The 15,376-nt window shown below is 37.9% G+C and overlaps 1 protein-coding gene across 2 annotated transcripts in view; it reads right to left on the reverse strand.

Annotated features, from left to right (window-relative positions):
• The window catches only part of LOC124555729 (glycosaminoglycan xylosylkinase), a 110,295-nt gene that overhangs the window by 38,401 nt on the left and 56,518 nt on the right, over positions 1 to 15,376 (reverse strand). For both annotated transcript variants that reach the window (XM_047129751.1, XM_047129750.1), the window contains one exon: positions 14,334 to 14,530. In XM_047129751.1, the coding sequence (XP_046985707.1) occupies positions 14,334 to 14,530 (197 nt within the window). The remainder of the gene's footprint in view (positions 1 to 14,333; positions 14,531 to 15,376) is intronic.

Here is a 15,376-nt window from a genome sequence, read left to right on the forward strand (position 1 = left end):
CTCCTGTTGTTCTTTGTGCTGTTGCTGTTGTAGTTGGAGTTGTTGCTGTCAAAGTTTTGGAAACTTGGGATCCATAACACTGTTACTGATTGTGAAGCCATAAGCACACTAGGATAAGACCTTTTCGCCACTTTTATGTCCGTTCCTGGTATTAATGCAAAAACTGTAAACAAAGCAAAGTTCGAGATCTGAACACAAAAGGAACACCAATAATGATAACCAGAAAATTTAAGTCCTCAGCCAGGTCAGTGTCCAAATGAAAGCTAGGCAAGATCTGTAAGAGCAGCATAATATTAAAGACCCACTTGCAGCCACTGGCCTAGCTTCATGCTGCTAGTGGCTGGGCCCACATAATCTGTCACTCATGCCTCCGGTGATGCCTGTCAATCACTAACTGTAACGTCTCTGACCCATTATCGATCTTATCTGCTGGCACGGATTTTAAAACTTATACATAATAGATTGCAGTTTCTTACTTCCTGTGAATCACTTTACACAAGGAGCTGCACTGAGGATGATGAGAGAAATGATGATGATGATGATGATGATGTCATATGTAGTCCATATATTGGTGTCCATGAAAAAGTTCTTTCACTGAAATCGTACAGGCTTTTTCAGAAGTGATGGTCAATATTCAGTGATATGACAGGAATCATCATTCAAAACAGAAAGGTCAAGTAAACATGGGATCTAAAATGCATACCTTAAGAGCTATGGGCACTCGTTCATCTTCACTACATTGAAAAATAACTCTTCTAATGAACAAGTGCTCATAAATTTAAAGGTATGGATTTTAGATCACACATTTACTGCGTAAGGTATGCGTTCTAGAGCCCCTGTCCACTTGACTTTTTTTGTTTCGAGTGATCATTCCTGTCATATCCCTGAATATCACCCATCACTTCTGAAACACCCTACACACAACTTCAAACCATTATGGAACTTTTTCCCACCAACATCCCCCACAAAATGATGAAAGGAAAAAAAAAATTACTGTTTACTACATTTTTGCTGTTTGTGCAGTAAAACTTCAGCATCTGATATGACATTTTAATTTATCACTTTTTTTACTATGAACTCTATTCACAACACAGTTTGCAGACAGTATCAACATTTACCACTGAATATACTTACAAACTTATATCATTGTACAACACACATTTCAGGAGACATGATGCCATATACATCAACATGTGTAAAAAACTTGCTTTTGCTTGAAATGGAGCACAAATTACACTAACTATATTGATCCAGTGTTTCATAATGAAAGTACCGAATAATTTCCAAAAAACTTTAAGCACAATTTCAAACATTTTCTAACCTTGTTCTCACTCACACGCTTAACACCATGTATTAACACTTTCACTCATTTCCAGAACAATCTGATGTCTGAAGCTGTTTTATACATGAGAGTTTGATTCTTTAAAGAGTGTATGAACTAAATGATAATAATTTTTGTCACACTAACGTTCAATTTTGCATGAAAATATATAATGCATTGTGCAATTCCTCCTTGTTGGTCAAAGACACTGAACATAGGAGCTATACAGCACTCCAGCTGTATGTGCATTCAAGTGACATCAACACTTCAAATAGAAATCTTACATATACATGGAAGGTTTTAATGAAAACTTACATTTACAAAAAATAAATCTGATAAAAACAAAAACCTCATTAAATAAAATGCTAATAGCAGATTACAAGAAAATGTAATTTACTTTTAAATAATAAAAATTCTACACTTTGTCAGGCTGTTTGTCAGAAATACAAATAGTCTTTCGTACCCATAACAATGCACCATTCACAGCAACAACCACCCTGAGACATGTACTCAACATCAGGAGTACTACAGGGAAGTGTGAAATGACCACTCTTGTTCTCTACATACATAAACAATTTGAAAAATAAAGTGAACAGCAATCTGCAACTACTTGCTAATTATGCTGTAGTGTATGAGGAAAAGTGTCATCTTTGAATGATTTTAGGATACAGGACAAAAATGGCTCTGAGCACTATGGGACTTAACTTCTAAGGTCATCAGTCCCCTAGAACTTAGAACTACTTAAACCTAACTAACCTAAGGACATCAAACACATCCATGCCCGAAGCAGGATTCGAACCTGCGACCGTAGCGGTCGCGCGGTTCCAGACTGTAGCGCCTAGAACCGCTCGGCCACCACGGCCGGCAGGACAATTTTGACTGAATTTCTTTTTGATGTGATGAATGGCTGCTTGCTCTACATGTGAAAAAATGTAAGTTAATGCAGATGGGTAGGAAAAACAACACTCAGAAGTAACACTGCAAAATGACATGAAATGAAATGAGCAAGTAAGGTTGGTTGTAAGGATGGCAAATGGTCACCTTTGGTTTATTGGCAGAATTCTAGGAAAGTGTACCTCATCTATAAAAGAAGCCATATATCAAACACTTGTGCAATCTGTTCTTGATTACCGCTCAATGAGTTAGCTAGCTAGTTAGTTAATGTTCTATAGATCATCTGAACAGTTGGCGACAGGAAGGGCATCCGACCACACCTTAGAATTAACATGCCATGTCCAATTACCCAGCAGACCATGCAAGTCAGGATTGCTGCTTGGAAAGAAAGAGAGAGAGAGATCATCTGAACAGTTCTTTTATGTAAACAATGTGAATGAGCCAGCTTACAGGATATGTATACCTGATTCGTGTTAACATTAATGAACACATCATTTTTAGTTCTACCCATGCAGCTAACCTTATAAACAAGGTTTCTTTCAGGCTACCAGTTTTTAAATAAAAATGTATTGATGGAAAAGCACGATTCATCCAGGAGAAATGATTTTAGGTTCGATTTAAATCTTACTTTGCTATCTAACTGGGCATGTGATCAAAAATTTTTGTTGTTCCATATTTAACTGCTTTTTGAGCCACCAAAAGTTTTACTAATGGGTAATAATGGTAATTTTTTCTCTACTGTTAGAGGTATGGACAGCACAGTTCTTCTCAAATTGTGACAGATTACTTATAATGAATTTCACCAGTGGATATATGTGTTGTGAAAGTGCAATTATAATGCCTAACTCCTTGCAGAGCTATCTACATGACAACTGTGTGAGAACACCACATATTATTCTTACTGGTCGAAGTGTGCAGTCAGTACTTTCTTTCTAAGTTGTGACTTATCTCAGAAGCTTAGTCCACAAGACATTGTTGTGCGGAAATATGCAAACTATGTCAGGAGGTTGATTCATTTATTTTCAAGACTAGCAAGTATATGAAGAGAAAAAGTAGCTGAACATAACTGTTGGAGAAGATCAGTAACACACTTCTTCCACTTCAAGTTTTTGTAAATACATACACCCAAAAATTTGGAGCATCCTGCCCATTTACTGATTCCTGTTCCATGTGCTATATCAATTGAAATGTGCGCACGAATAATGCTGTATGACACATTTTGACATTTTGTAGACTCCCCATGGAATAATGCTGTATATGGCATTCTGAATCACCTGCTGTATTAGTTCACCTGTTCACTGTTCGAGGGAAGCACTAAACAGCGAGGAGACTTATGCAATTTTATGCCTCTGTGTGAACGATGCTGTATGTTACAAGAATGGTGGAGTGTAACAAGTTGATGCTTAGTGCAAGTGGTTTGAAACGTGCAAACAATGTGGGGAAAAGGAAAATTAACATTGGTAATTGGCAGGATATTAAGAGGAAAAGGCTTCATGATGCTGGATTGCAACATAAACCAAGAAAAGAAAGGAAGTTCCTGCGAAACAGACTCCAACGCAGGTGAATGGAATAACACTGTACATGTCTCTAAAAACACATGTTATGTGCACCTTCTGCAAACATTACAGTGAAAATGTGCAACATGAATAAAATTAATTATAGTTCTGTTGTTATCATCAATGAAAAAATATAATACATGATCTGAGTACTGCTATATTATTAAAAGAGAATGTGACGTACGACAATCCAGTTGAATATTAGGCAGTAATTTTGATCCTTTGCATAGTTCAGGATTGTATATGCAATGCAGGAGTGCGCTAAAAGAAGGATGCAAGGACATAATCCTGGAAATTAAGTTAAAACTGTACGAAGAATATCATGCCTTGACATATGGCAAGCAGCCAGACAAAAAGGAGATAACACAGATGATACTTCATGGAAACAAGCTACTCTCAAAAGAAGTGTGTCAATAAACATTGCCTGACAGATTCTGCATCACTTAGCGATGAATACAGCATCTTCAACGTAAACAAAAATGGGGAATAAACACTCCTAAAGATGACTGAGGAAAACATTGCAATAGGCCATATGCCTTATCAAATGATGGCAGGGCTCTGATTCGGGAACACAAGAGTTTTCCAAAACAGATGAGCCATTATAGCAAGAATAAATCCTCAAAAGAATGTCTGCACCCTAATCTCAATGTCTGCAGAACGTATCGATTGTTTACCAAAATGTTTCCTGATAAATCAATAAGCATGTCATACTATCAGAGTGTGTTTCGAACAGATTTTAATTTGCATTTCATTACACTTAGGTCAGATACTTGCAGAGACTAAGATTTGTTGTTTAAGAAAATGATCGCAGCTTCAGATGAAATAGAAAGGCACAACATTGAACTTGAGAGTCTCTAGCATCATGAGAAAGCAGACCAAGCACACAAAGAGCTACAAAAAGGCACAGAAATGGCTTAAAGGAACAACAATATACACGTGTTGACCTACAACAGGTTTTGCTCTATCCTACATTGGGGCACTTCATGATATCCAACCAGAGACAGCTGTCGTCATATACTTTCATGGTTCATGACACTGGTACTGCAAACATGACAGTAAATTTGTGAGATGAATCCACCACAAGAAGAGGTTCAGCTGAAATAGTTTCCCATCTGCTTAAATTTGTGATGAACAATTACAATACGCTTGAAGAAGGTATGGAATGCAAACTGATTGTATGGTCTGACTGCTGTGTTGGGCGGAACAATAACTGGAGTGTTTTAATGCTTTATTTCTATCTGGTCAGCTGCAAGTACTTCATGGAAATACATCAAAAGTTTTTATGTTCGGGTTATAGTTTCCTACCTTGTGACAGGAACTTCGCAATGATAGAGAAAAGAAAGAAGGTGTCAAAAGTTACAGTTCCTTCAGAAATTACTGATGTATTCTGGTTGAAGCTGTGTAATGATGATCCTCAAGGCGTAAGCATGTGTTGTCGTCACAACGTGCTTCTCCCATGGGAAAAACAATATACTGTAAAATGTGGCTGTGAACTTCAAGTAAAACATTTTCCATTACCTTCTGGTTTTCAGTTGCTCTATAACGGAGCACTGAAACATCACACACACACACACACACACACACACACACACACACATACACACATACACACACACACAGACACACACAAAAGAGGAGAGAGAGAGAGAGAGAGAGAGAGAGAGAGAAGGGCTCTACTGGACATGATGAAATATATGGAGCCAAAATACAGGCATTTTTACAAAAACCTGCAGTGGGATAAGTTGTTTTAATGTTCCAATTTATGTCCCAACTTGATAACAAGCTCATGTTCTATTACTTTTTTTAAGACAAAAGTATCATCTGCAGTAAGTGCCAATTCTGGTTGTTGAATATTAAATGGAAGGTCATTTACATGTACAGCATGATTATGATTAAAGTTACACTTCCAAACTGCTGTAGAAATAACACCACTGGTCAGAATGATGTCAAATTACAACATAATATTACAGGAGGAGGAGGAAAACGTATGACGGAACAAAAATAAATAGTTACAAAATGTAGGAATAGATGGCACTGTAATCATCATAATTTAATAGTGGTCAACCACAAATGACAAATGAATCATACAACAATGCCTAAGGTGTACGCTTGACATTAAACAAACTGTACTACTCAGTGTGCATGGGTGTACAGGTGTAATACTGTTAGTCATGTAAGCCCATCCACCACGACAAGGCCATATCACATCAGATGGGAAAAATCGATTTTTAATTGTCCTGAGGCCAAAAACCACATAAAAAGCATCACTCACATCGGTTTTTAATTGTCCTGAGGCCAAAAACCGCATAAAAAGCATCAATCACACCAGTTTTTAATTGTCCTAAGGCCAAAAACCGCATAAAAAGCATAAATCAAAATCAAATCGGATTATTAATTTCCACGTGACTGGCGCAAAACATGTTCAATATGCTGTCCACCATTTTCTGCAACAAGTCAAAATTGAGAAACAGCATGTTCCACAACTGATCAAAGTGTTCCCGGGGTCACATTCAGAATGTGCTGCACAATGCATGCCTTCAATGCAGCTAAGTTTGCAGTCGGGACACTGAGCACAACATATTTCAGATAGCCCCACAGAAAGAAGTCACACGGATTAAAATCAGGTGATCGGGACAGCCAGGCTGTAGGGAAATGGCGGCTGATAATTCTAGATTTTCCGAAATTACGCTTCAGCGGCTGTTTAACTGGATTCACAATGTGTGGAAGTGTGCCACCTTGCATAAAAATGATCCCATCCACACATCCATACTGTTGGAGAGCTGGAATGACATGGTTGCACAAAAGACACTCATAGCACTTATCAGTGACGGTACTGGTAACAGGACCAGAAGTACCTGTCTCTTCGAAAAAATATGGCCCTATGATAAATGATGCTGTAAACCCGCACCACACAGTGACCATCTCAGGATGAAGTGGTACTGGTTGATTTTCCATTGCCCATATTCAACAATTCTGTGTATTGACATATCCTGTCAAATAAGTGGGCTTCGTCTGTTCACAAAATCTTCCACGGCCAATCACTTTCCACCTCCATGCGAGCGATAAATTCTAAAGCAAAAGTCAACAGGAAGCAACTCGTGCACATGGCTAATTTTGAATGGATCGCAAAGAAGGATGTTTTGTAGGATTTTACGCATCGTGCTCACAGGTATGTCCAATGTTCGGGTAATTCTCCAGGCACTAGATGTTTGCACACCACCACTTGTCTCCTCCTGCATTGCCATGGCCACTGCTTTCACTGACGTTGAATCAGTTCGTTTCCTCCCTCTACCAGGTTGCACACCGAAAGAACCCATCTTTTCAGATTCCTGAATCATTTTCTCCAGACCCATGGCAGTCATAGGACCAACGCCTTTTTTCAAATCCTTAAGTGCCCGGAACTTCCGCAGAGTGACGTGAGCACAGTCTTTGTTCTTGTAACACAGTTTTATAAGCAGAGTGCGATCCTACATTGAGACAGCCATGGTGAACGTCACAGACAGGAAAGGAGGAAAAGCCGTGTACCTGGTGTGTTTATACCAATTTCAGTGGATCGTTTGCTGACAGGTGTTTTCATTTACGTATTCTGACACATACAGCGCCATGTATTGATCAATTTTTTACACTATCTTTTTTTACTGCCATATGTTTTCTCCCTTCTCCGATAATATTCCGTTGGGTTTGTGGGGCGCTCAACTGCGTGGTTATCAGCGTAATAATATTCCGTTGCAATTTGATGTCATTCTGACCAGTGGTGTTATTTCTACAGCATTTTGAAAGTTTAGTTATAATCACCCTGTATATGGTGTCACAGGAGGAATGGTCAATATTCAGTGATATGACAGAATGACCATTCGATGCAAAAAAGTCTAGTAAACATGGACTCTATGATTAACACCTTATGAACTATTGTTTAGTAAAAATAGGTGTTTTTCACAGCAGTGAAGATGAACAAGTGCTCATAGTTCTTAAAGTACACGCTTTTTTCTTTGTTCCACACTAACACCTCTCAAAATATGGAAAGCAAGGAATTTGAAGTAGAAGGGATTTGTTTCACAGTATCAAAGACGAAGAAGTACTCACAGCACTTAAGTATGCATTTTAGAGCCCATGCTTACTGGGCTTTTTTGATCTGAATGATAATTCCTGTGATGACCATTCCTCCTGGGCATCTTGTATAAGGAATAGGGGTGAACCCAGAATTGAACCCTGTGGGAATCCCTTTCTGATTTCTCCCCAGTCACTAAAATTTTTTAATCTTCCAACATTGTTTGAATTATTCAGCACAAATTTTGCATTATGTTTGTTAAATAAGATTCAAAGCAGTTGTATGTAAATCCATCAATCACATCAAACTTGAGTGGATTTACACAATCAAATGCCTTGGTAGATCACAAAAAATTCAAACTGGTGGTGTCAGCAACCCTTCTGTAATCCAAACAGCATGTTGTGTACCACACTTAAAGAGTACACAACAAATATCACGGGAGGCCACTAGCTTGGCATCTCTCAGTTCCGATCAGCAGCCTTCCGGTGGCACTTAAATTAGAACCACTTTCTGCTTTCGTACCATGTCCATACTAGTCTGCCAACAGTGTTGCCAACCACCTAAGAGAACGCTGCTTCCACGTTGTACTGGCAGAGATGGAAATCCTTCTGCCAAGAGGTACAATGCTGCAGACATTCTCATAGTTCCAATCTTGTCATCAGGCAGTACAGTACAGTGCAGTTCAGTGCCTGCAGCCAGCTCAGTATGTCTCCTACATTTACAGTATGGAAAACATTTCAACGAGTTCTGCTGAGAAGATAACATTCTGACTTAAAAGCCACTATTTATGGAAAACTAGAACAATAAAAAGAGTTATCTGAATGCATGGTGTCTGTTCCTTTGAAAGAACAGACACCATGCAGATCCCGCAGCTGTGAAACACTATGTGTAAACTGAAGGGGGATGACTGCTATTGGCTGCAGCAGGACATTATCAGTGGCTACAGGCAAAAATGTGTACCAGACCAGGATTAAAACCCGGTCTAGTACACATTTTTGCCCATTGCCACTGATTCCGCTTAATGTCCCACTGCAGCTGATAGCAGTCATCCCCCTTCAATTTCTTTTGGAGGAACAGACATCATGCATTCAAATAATTCATAAGCCTGGCTGGGCATGGATCCACTTCCTTCAGTGCGAATGCACAAATACGACCGACCTCTTGTGGGAATCTCTGAGTAGTGAACAGGAATATAATGGACAGGGATTGTGGGTAGGTGATGCTCGGTGGGAGTATGGATTGGCTATGAGGTGTACCAAGACAGTTTGTCCAGTTGCGATAATGCTCTGTCCCGGATGGTGCAGTAGTTACAGCACCCGTCTAGAAAGCAGGAGATCTGGGGTTTGAATCCTGGTCCGGTACACATTTTTCACCATCACGGCTGATTCCGCTTAATGTCCTGTTGCAACTAATAGTAGTCATCCCCCTTCAATTCACAAATAAAAAGAATGTCTGCAAAGTTACATTCATGGTGAAAATACCATAAACTGCCACAAAATAGCAAATGTATTTAGATTTCATTGTATTAGGTTTAGAAAAATCAGGCGCCTTGCATCAAACAGTACCAAAGTTAAGTACAATTTTGGAAAATATTCTTAATAAATGGTATTGGTAATTTCTTACTGTGTTATCACATTTTTGTTCTAGTGCCGTCTTGTCAATTAATCATTTACGTTGATAGTTATGGCATGCTGTCTGTCAGCTTTAAAGAACTATAACAGTAAAATCACTTTTATGCCACTGGCAATGTTTGGGTCGAATTAATAGTAGAATTCAGTTACAATATTCCCAACATTTGGTGACGAAGAGAAGGTTAAAACTTGTTGTCCATTTATGTCAATAACATTTGGTGACAAGACACCAGTTTACAAGTTACTTAAAAACTTTCATCATTTCTCAACACCGACAACAAGACAGTGCAAACCCACAGCATTCTCGTCATCAAGGATGACAAGCAAAGAGAAAAATTACTGGACACAACAGTCAGAATAAAAGCTGAACAATTTTTTATTTTCACTTATTTCTGAGTGTATGATTCATTACCTTCATTTTTGTGACAACATCGCATGGCTTTTTATTCTATGATTGTTAGATTCTAGAACTGCTAATCCATTTCCTTTCCAGGAAGATTTTTGTGAATTCTGTAAACTATTCTGAGCATATTTTTTAGACATGGTCCAAATGGAACTCACCCTCCAGTCCATGCTAAACGTATTGCAACAACTCTCAGCTATCCATGAGCTCATGATAATGCACTTGGCCCAATTTGAAGAGAACGAGGATGTAGGCCACAAAGGGGAAGATCAAGGCCAGGGATGTAGCCTTTCGCCCTGCTGTTCAATGTATACACTGAAGAAGCAATGACAGAAATAAAAGAAAGGATCTAGAGTTGGATTAAAATACAATGTGAAAGAATATCAATGTTAAGATTGATTTATGCCATTGCTGTTCTTAGTGAAAGTGAAGTAGAATTACAGGATGTGTTGAATGGAATGAACACTCTAATGAGTAAAGAATGTGGATTGAAAGTAAATAAAAAAAAGACAAAAGAAATGAGAAGTAGCAGGAATGAGAATAGCGTGAAACTTATCATAATTGTTTCTTACAGAGCAGATGAAGTGATGGAAGTCTGCTACCTGGGTAGCAAAATAACCCATGATGGATGGAACGAGGAGGATGTAAAAAGCAGACTAGCACTGGCAAAAGGGGCATTCCTGGCCAAGAAAAGTCTACTAGTACCGCAAATAGATCTTAATTTGAGGAAGAAGTTTATGAGAATGTATGTTTGGAGCACAGCACGGTATGATGGTGAGATATGGACAATGGAAAAACCAGAACAGAAGAGAATAGAAGCTTATGAGCTGAGGTGCTGCAGAAGAAAGTTGAAAATCAAGTGGACTGACAAGGTATAGAATGAGGAGGTCCTCCACAGAATCAGCAAGGAAAGGAATATATGTAAAACACTAACAAGAAGAAGAAGGGACAGGTTGATAGGACATCTGTTAAGACAGCAGGGAATAACTTCCATGGTACTAGAGGGAGCTGTAGAGGGTAAAAACTGTAGAGGAAGGCATAGATTGGAATACATCTAGCGAATAATTGAGGACATAGGCTGCAATCGCTACTCTGGAGGGGAAAAAAGGCCACAGCCACTGAAATTTACGATGCCACCAATACCTTTTGAAGCATTCAGTGGAAAAGTGAAATCATGGAACAGCTGTATCCAAGCATCTGGAGCAGCACTACCTCATGCATGAGGTACCAGATGATACGGAATGAAAACATTTTTATTAGAGTATGCAGGTCCCATTGTATTTTAACTTTTTCAGAAACTGTCACCTACTTGTGAACCTGTGACTCTTACTCAAACATTAAAGAAATTCTTGCAAGTTCATGTTGCTGCTGCCAGACATAGGTTTTTTCAATGTTTGAAGAAGCCAAACCAAAGTATAATGAGTGGATTATTCAGTTACATAGACTGACTCGGGAATATAAATTTCATTGTGAAAATGATCAATGTAAGAAATATAATGCAGACTCACTAATTTGTGACATGCTTACCATGCGTTCCCCAAACAATAATTAAAGAGTGACCTGCGTAGTCTAACAAACCAGTCTTTGCAAGACTGACTGCCACAGATTTGCGTATGTGAAGAAATGTGGTTCATAATAACAAATCAAGTAATGTCCATAATGAACATGTGCGAATTCAAAAACTTTCATGGATGAAATGTCACATAAATTCCTTCTTTTCTGTCAATAACAAGTCATTATGTGTAGCTCTTCGAATTAACCAAGTGCCAACCAATTTCCAAATTGATAGAGGGTCATCATTTTCAATCATTAATGTACTAAAAATTAGGAGCATTAGGGTTAACAGACTTTCAAACTTGCCTGTTCAGTTATAGCAATCAGGAGATTAGAGATGTGACATATAAACAATTTGTGAAACAGGTTATATCCATAGTTCTAATTTCAAATACAGCAATGAATTTACCAGAACTGGATCTCTTCAATGTCTTGGGCTTCACCTTTCATGAGGGAGTGAATCAAATTCAAACTGACATCCTGACTGGTAAGTTCAAAAATATGACAATATTTTTCCCAAGAAACAAGCAGTATTAAAGAGGATGAGATACACATTATGCAGGAGATAAGCGTGCTGCCGAAATCTGGCAAAGTACACAACCTTCCATATGTGTTAAAAGATAAAGTAATGCAAGAAGTTTACCATCTTCAACAGAATGAGGTTATAGAAGCCATAACCAGTAGCCAATGTGTGACGTCAATCACAGTTGTACAGAAGCGAACAGCTCACAACTCGTCTGCATAGATTTCACAGCAAAGGTTATGGAAAAGTTAGCTGATTGTGTGTACTCTGCCATGCTGGATCTTAAATACTCATATTTTCAAATCCCTTTGGATGAAGACAGAGAGAAATTTATGGTGATAAATACTCCATTGGATGTCTCTTATGTATTACAACAGTTTAACCTTCAGAATAGCCAGTGCACCAATTTTGTTGAAGTGGCATTTAGAACAATTAATCTGGAAAGCTCCAAATGCTTCTACGAAGTTTGGAAGGTAGGAGACGAGATACTGGTAGAAGTAAGGCTGTGAGGACGGGGCGTGAGTTGTGCTTGGGTAGCTCAGATGGTACAGCACTTGCCCGAGAAAGGCAAAGGTCCCAAGTTCGAGTCTCGGCCCGGCACACAGTTTTAATCTACCAGGAAGTTCCATTTTTATCTCTGATTTTTAAAAACTTAATTATCTTATAAATTTCACTTGCTTCATTTGACCATAATTGGCATATATTTCACATTATGTAATATTTGGTTACAAAATTTTATAAAAACATTCATGTAACACTGAATTAAGAACTGTAATAATTTTTCATAGAAACCAGTAACGTGGATGAAAGTAAAAGATATTTGTTATTTTAGCGATGTGACATACTTCATAAACTTTACAAAATCCCCATTTCTAAATTATGTTCAATGACATATAATTATTTTATTTTTATAAATTTGTTTATATCAGGAGTCATGTTTTCTTGGTAACTGATCACTACAGTATGCAGGAAAATATGTACCAAAATTATTTTGATTAACTACAGGTTCTGGAACAATCTTGAACTCCAAGCTGTAATATATCACTGCACTGGGCTACATGCCAAAAGTTGTTAAGTCTTCATTTAGCTTTCATATAGGACAATCTTTGTATTGCTCTCATGTAGAGCAGTGTTTGTTTTAGAGCATCACAGTATGTCTGGTCTCTGGGCACTGTGAATCAAGTGTGCACCATGTACATTATTTTTATGTAAACTCTTAACTTTTAATTGAAAATGTATCTGAAACATCTTACAATTTTGTCATATTGTAAACAGCATTTCTTATAAAAACTATGGAAGACACTCTTTCGCAAAGTGTTTAAAGCTGAAGTATGAAGTTAGTCAAGAGCTTCTGTAAAGTTTGGAAGGCAGGAGACGAGATACTGGCAGAAGTAAAGCTGTGAATACCGGGCGTGAGTCGTGCTTCGGTAGCTCAGATGGTAGAGCACTGACCCGCGAAAGGCAAAGGTCCCGAGTTCGAGTCTCAGTCGGGCACACAGTTTTAATCTGCCAGGAAGTTTCATATCAGCGCACACTCCGCTGCAGAGTGAAAATCTCATTCTGGTATGAAGTTAGTCGTTTGTCATGTGTGAAGTGGAAATAACCCACAAAGTCTTGAAAATGTGAACAAGTATCTTCACTTGCATTTTAAAATTCTGGACCTGATCATCACCACCACCTAGACAGCATTAAGAAGTCAACTGGAGCCACAAAAACTTCAATACACATCTACACAGCAGATCATCTTGTTGAAGAAATGCAAATACATTAATAACAGTTTACATAACAAAGACTTTTAATTGCAATTAAGGAATGGCAGTGTTAGATGTGGGGAGTTGTGAAACTGATATTACTCTCTGGTTTTCTAAGAAACTACACAAGAATGCACCATGGAACACAGTGCACACAGAGGTAACATCATAACATGAGTAAACAAGTCAGGGACAAAAAAGTTAAACTTCATGAACATTAAAGCTGTTTATGCTGATGTGAGAACAATTAAAGGAACTATTTGAATGAAACAAAAGAGACAGCACAACACAATACTTATTCTATGCATTAGCAATACCAATAAAATAATGAGCTACAGACATTGCACATTGTTATATATGTGTCACTGACTTGATTAACAAGGGATTCTTTGATACTATTACCTAGAATAATACTCTAAACTAATGAACTCTCTGTAGCAATACATGGTAATATACCAAAAACATCTAAAACACCTGGGAGAACAAGGCTGCAATGATATGCAAGATACTATAGAATTGTTAAAACTATACAACAGAATTCTAAGAAAGTGAGACAATATACACAGTTCCATGAATTAAGAAGGCCACAGAATCATCTCCATTAGAGAGATATGCAAGAGAAATTAATAAAAATGACTGCACAGTATTTTACCTTCTTGGTAGAAAGTGTCTAGAAGGCTACCAGCTGCTACTGGCATCACTTCACTCCTTAAATTAATTTTGCGTCCAACCGTCAATGGGCTGCGCCTCAGCCCAAGTAGCAAGGACAGATGAAATGCAGCCACCTCAGCATTATGTCTGTCCTTGCCCGCATAAACAGGACCTTCTATTATCTGTGACCGTGAATACCTGAAATGTATTTTAATTACGTTTGCATATTTTTGGATTCAATTATTTTTGAAGTCTTTTGTGAAGGATACAGTACATATTATCTAAGGATTTTCTTTCATGCTATACACTGATGAAAATGCCCCCACACCATTTCAGGTTTATTTATTTTTTGATTAGGGAGGGTGGGAATACAAACCCATATGAGAGTAATATTAAGTGCAATAATTTCAGCCATAAGGTACACAATTCTTGACTCTAATGACTCAAAATAAATGCTGCATGCTATTATCAATATTAAAAGAGGGATTTACAGAGAAAGATGTAATGTAAGTACTCCAGTTCAAAAATTTAAGTTAGGAAAGCTTTTTAGAAACAAAGGTCTGACAGGCAGCAAAGCAAATTCTAAATCTACCCTAAAATCATTTCTCGTGGACAACTCTTCCTGTTCCATGACCGAATTTCTAATTAAAAGTTGATAGCCTCTAAAAGGAAGAGGAGGAGGAGGAGGAGGAGGAGAAAGAAAGAAGTGTAGTTGCATGAACAGGATTTGAAAAAATTGAGTGTTCGTTAATGTAAACTGAGTCAAACCACATCATTTAAGTGAAAGGATCATTCAAATGACCTATTGAACATGTAAAAAACTAACTGGTCACAAACACTAACAGAAACAATCAAAATTTATTACTGCAGCAGCAGCAACATCATCATCATCATCATCATCATCATCATCATCATGAGTAAATCTCATTTACACTACATTATGCTGATAATCTACTCCCATCATCAACCTAGTTCAGACAAAAAGTACAATGTAGAATACACATCTTATAATTTTCCAGCTGTTACCATAATGAAACTATTAAC

Source organism: Schistocerca americana, chromosome X, assembly GCF_021461395.2.
Source record: "Schistocerca americana isolate TAMUIC-IGC-003095 chromosome X, iqSchAmer2.1, whole genome shotgun sequence".
NCBI lineage: Eukaryota > Metazoa > Arthropoda > Insecta > Orthoptera > Acrididae > Schistocerca > Schistocerca americana.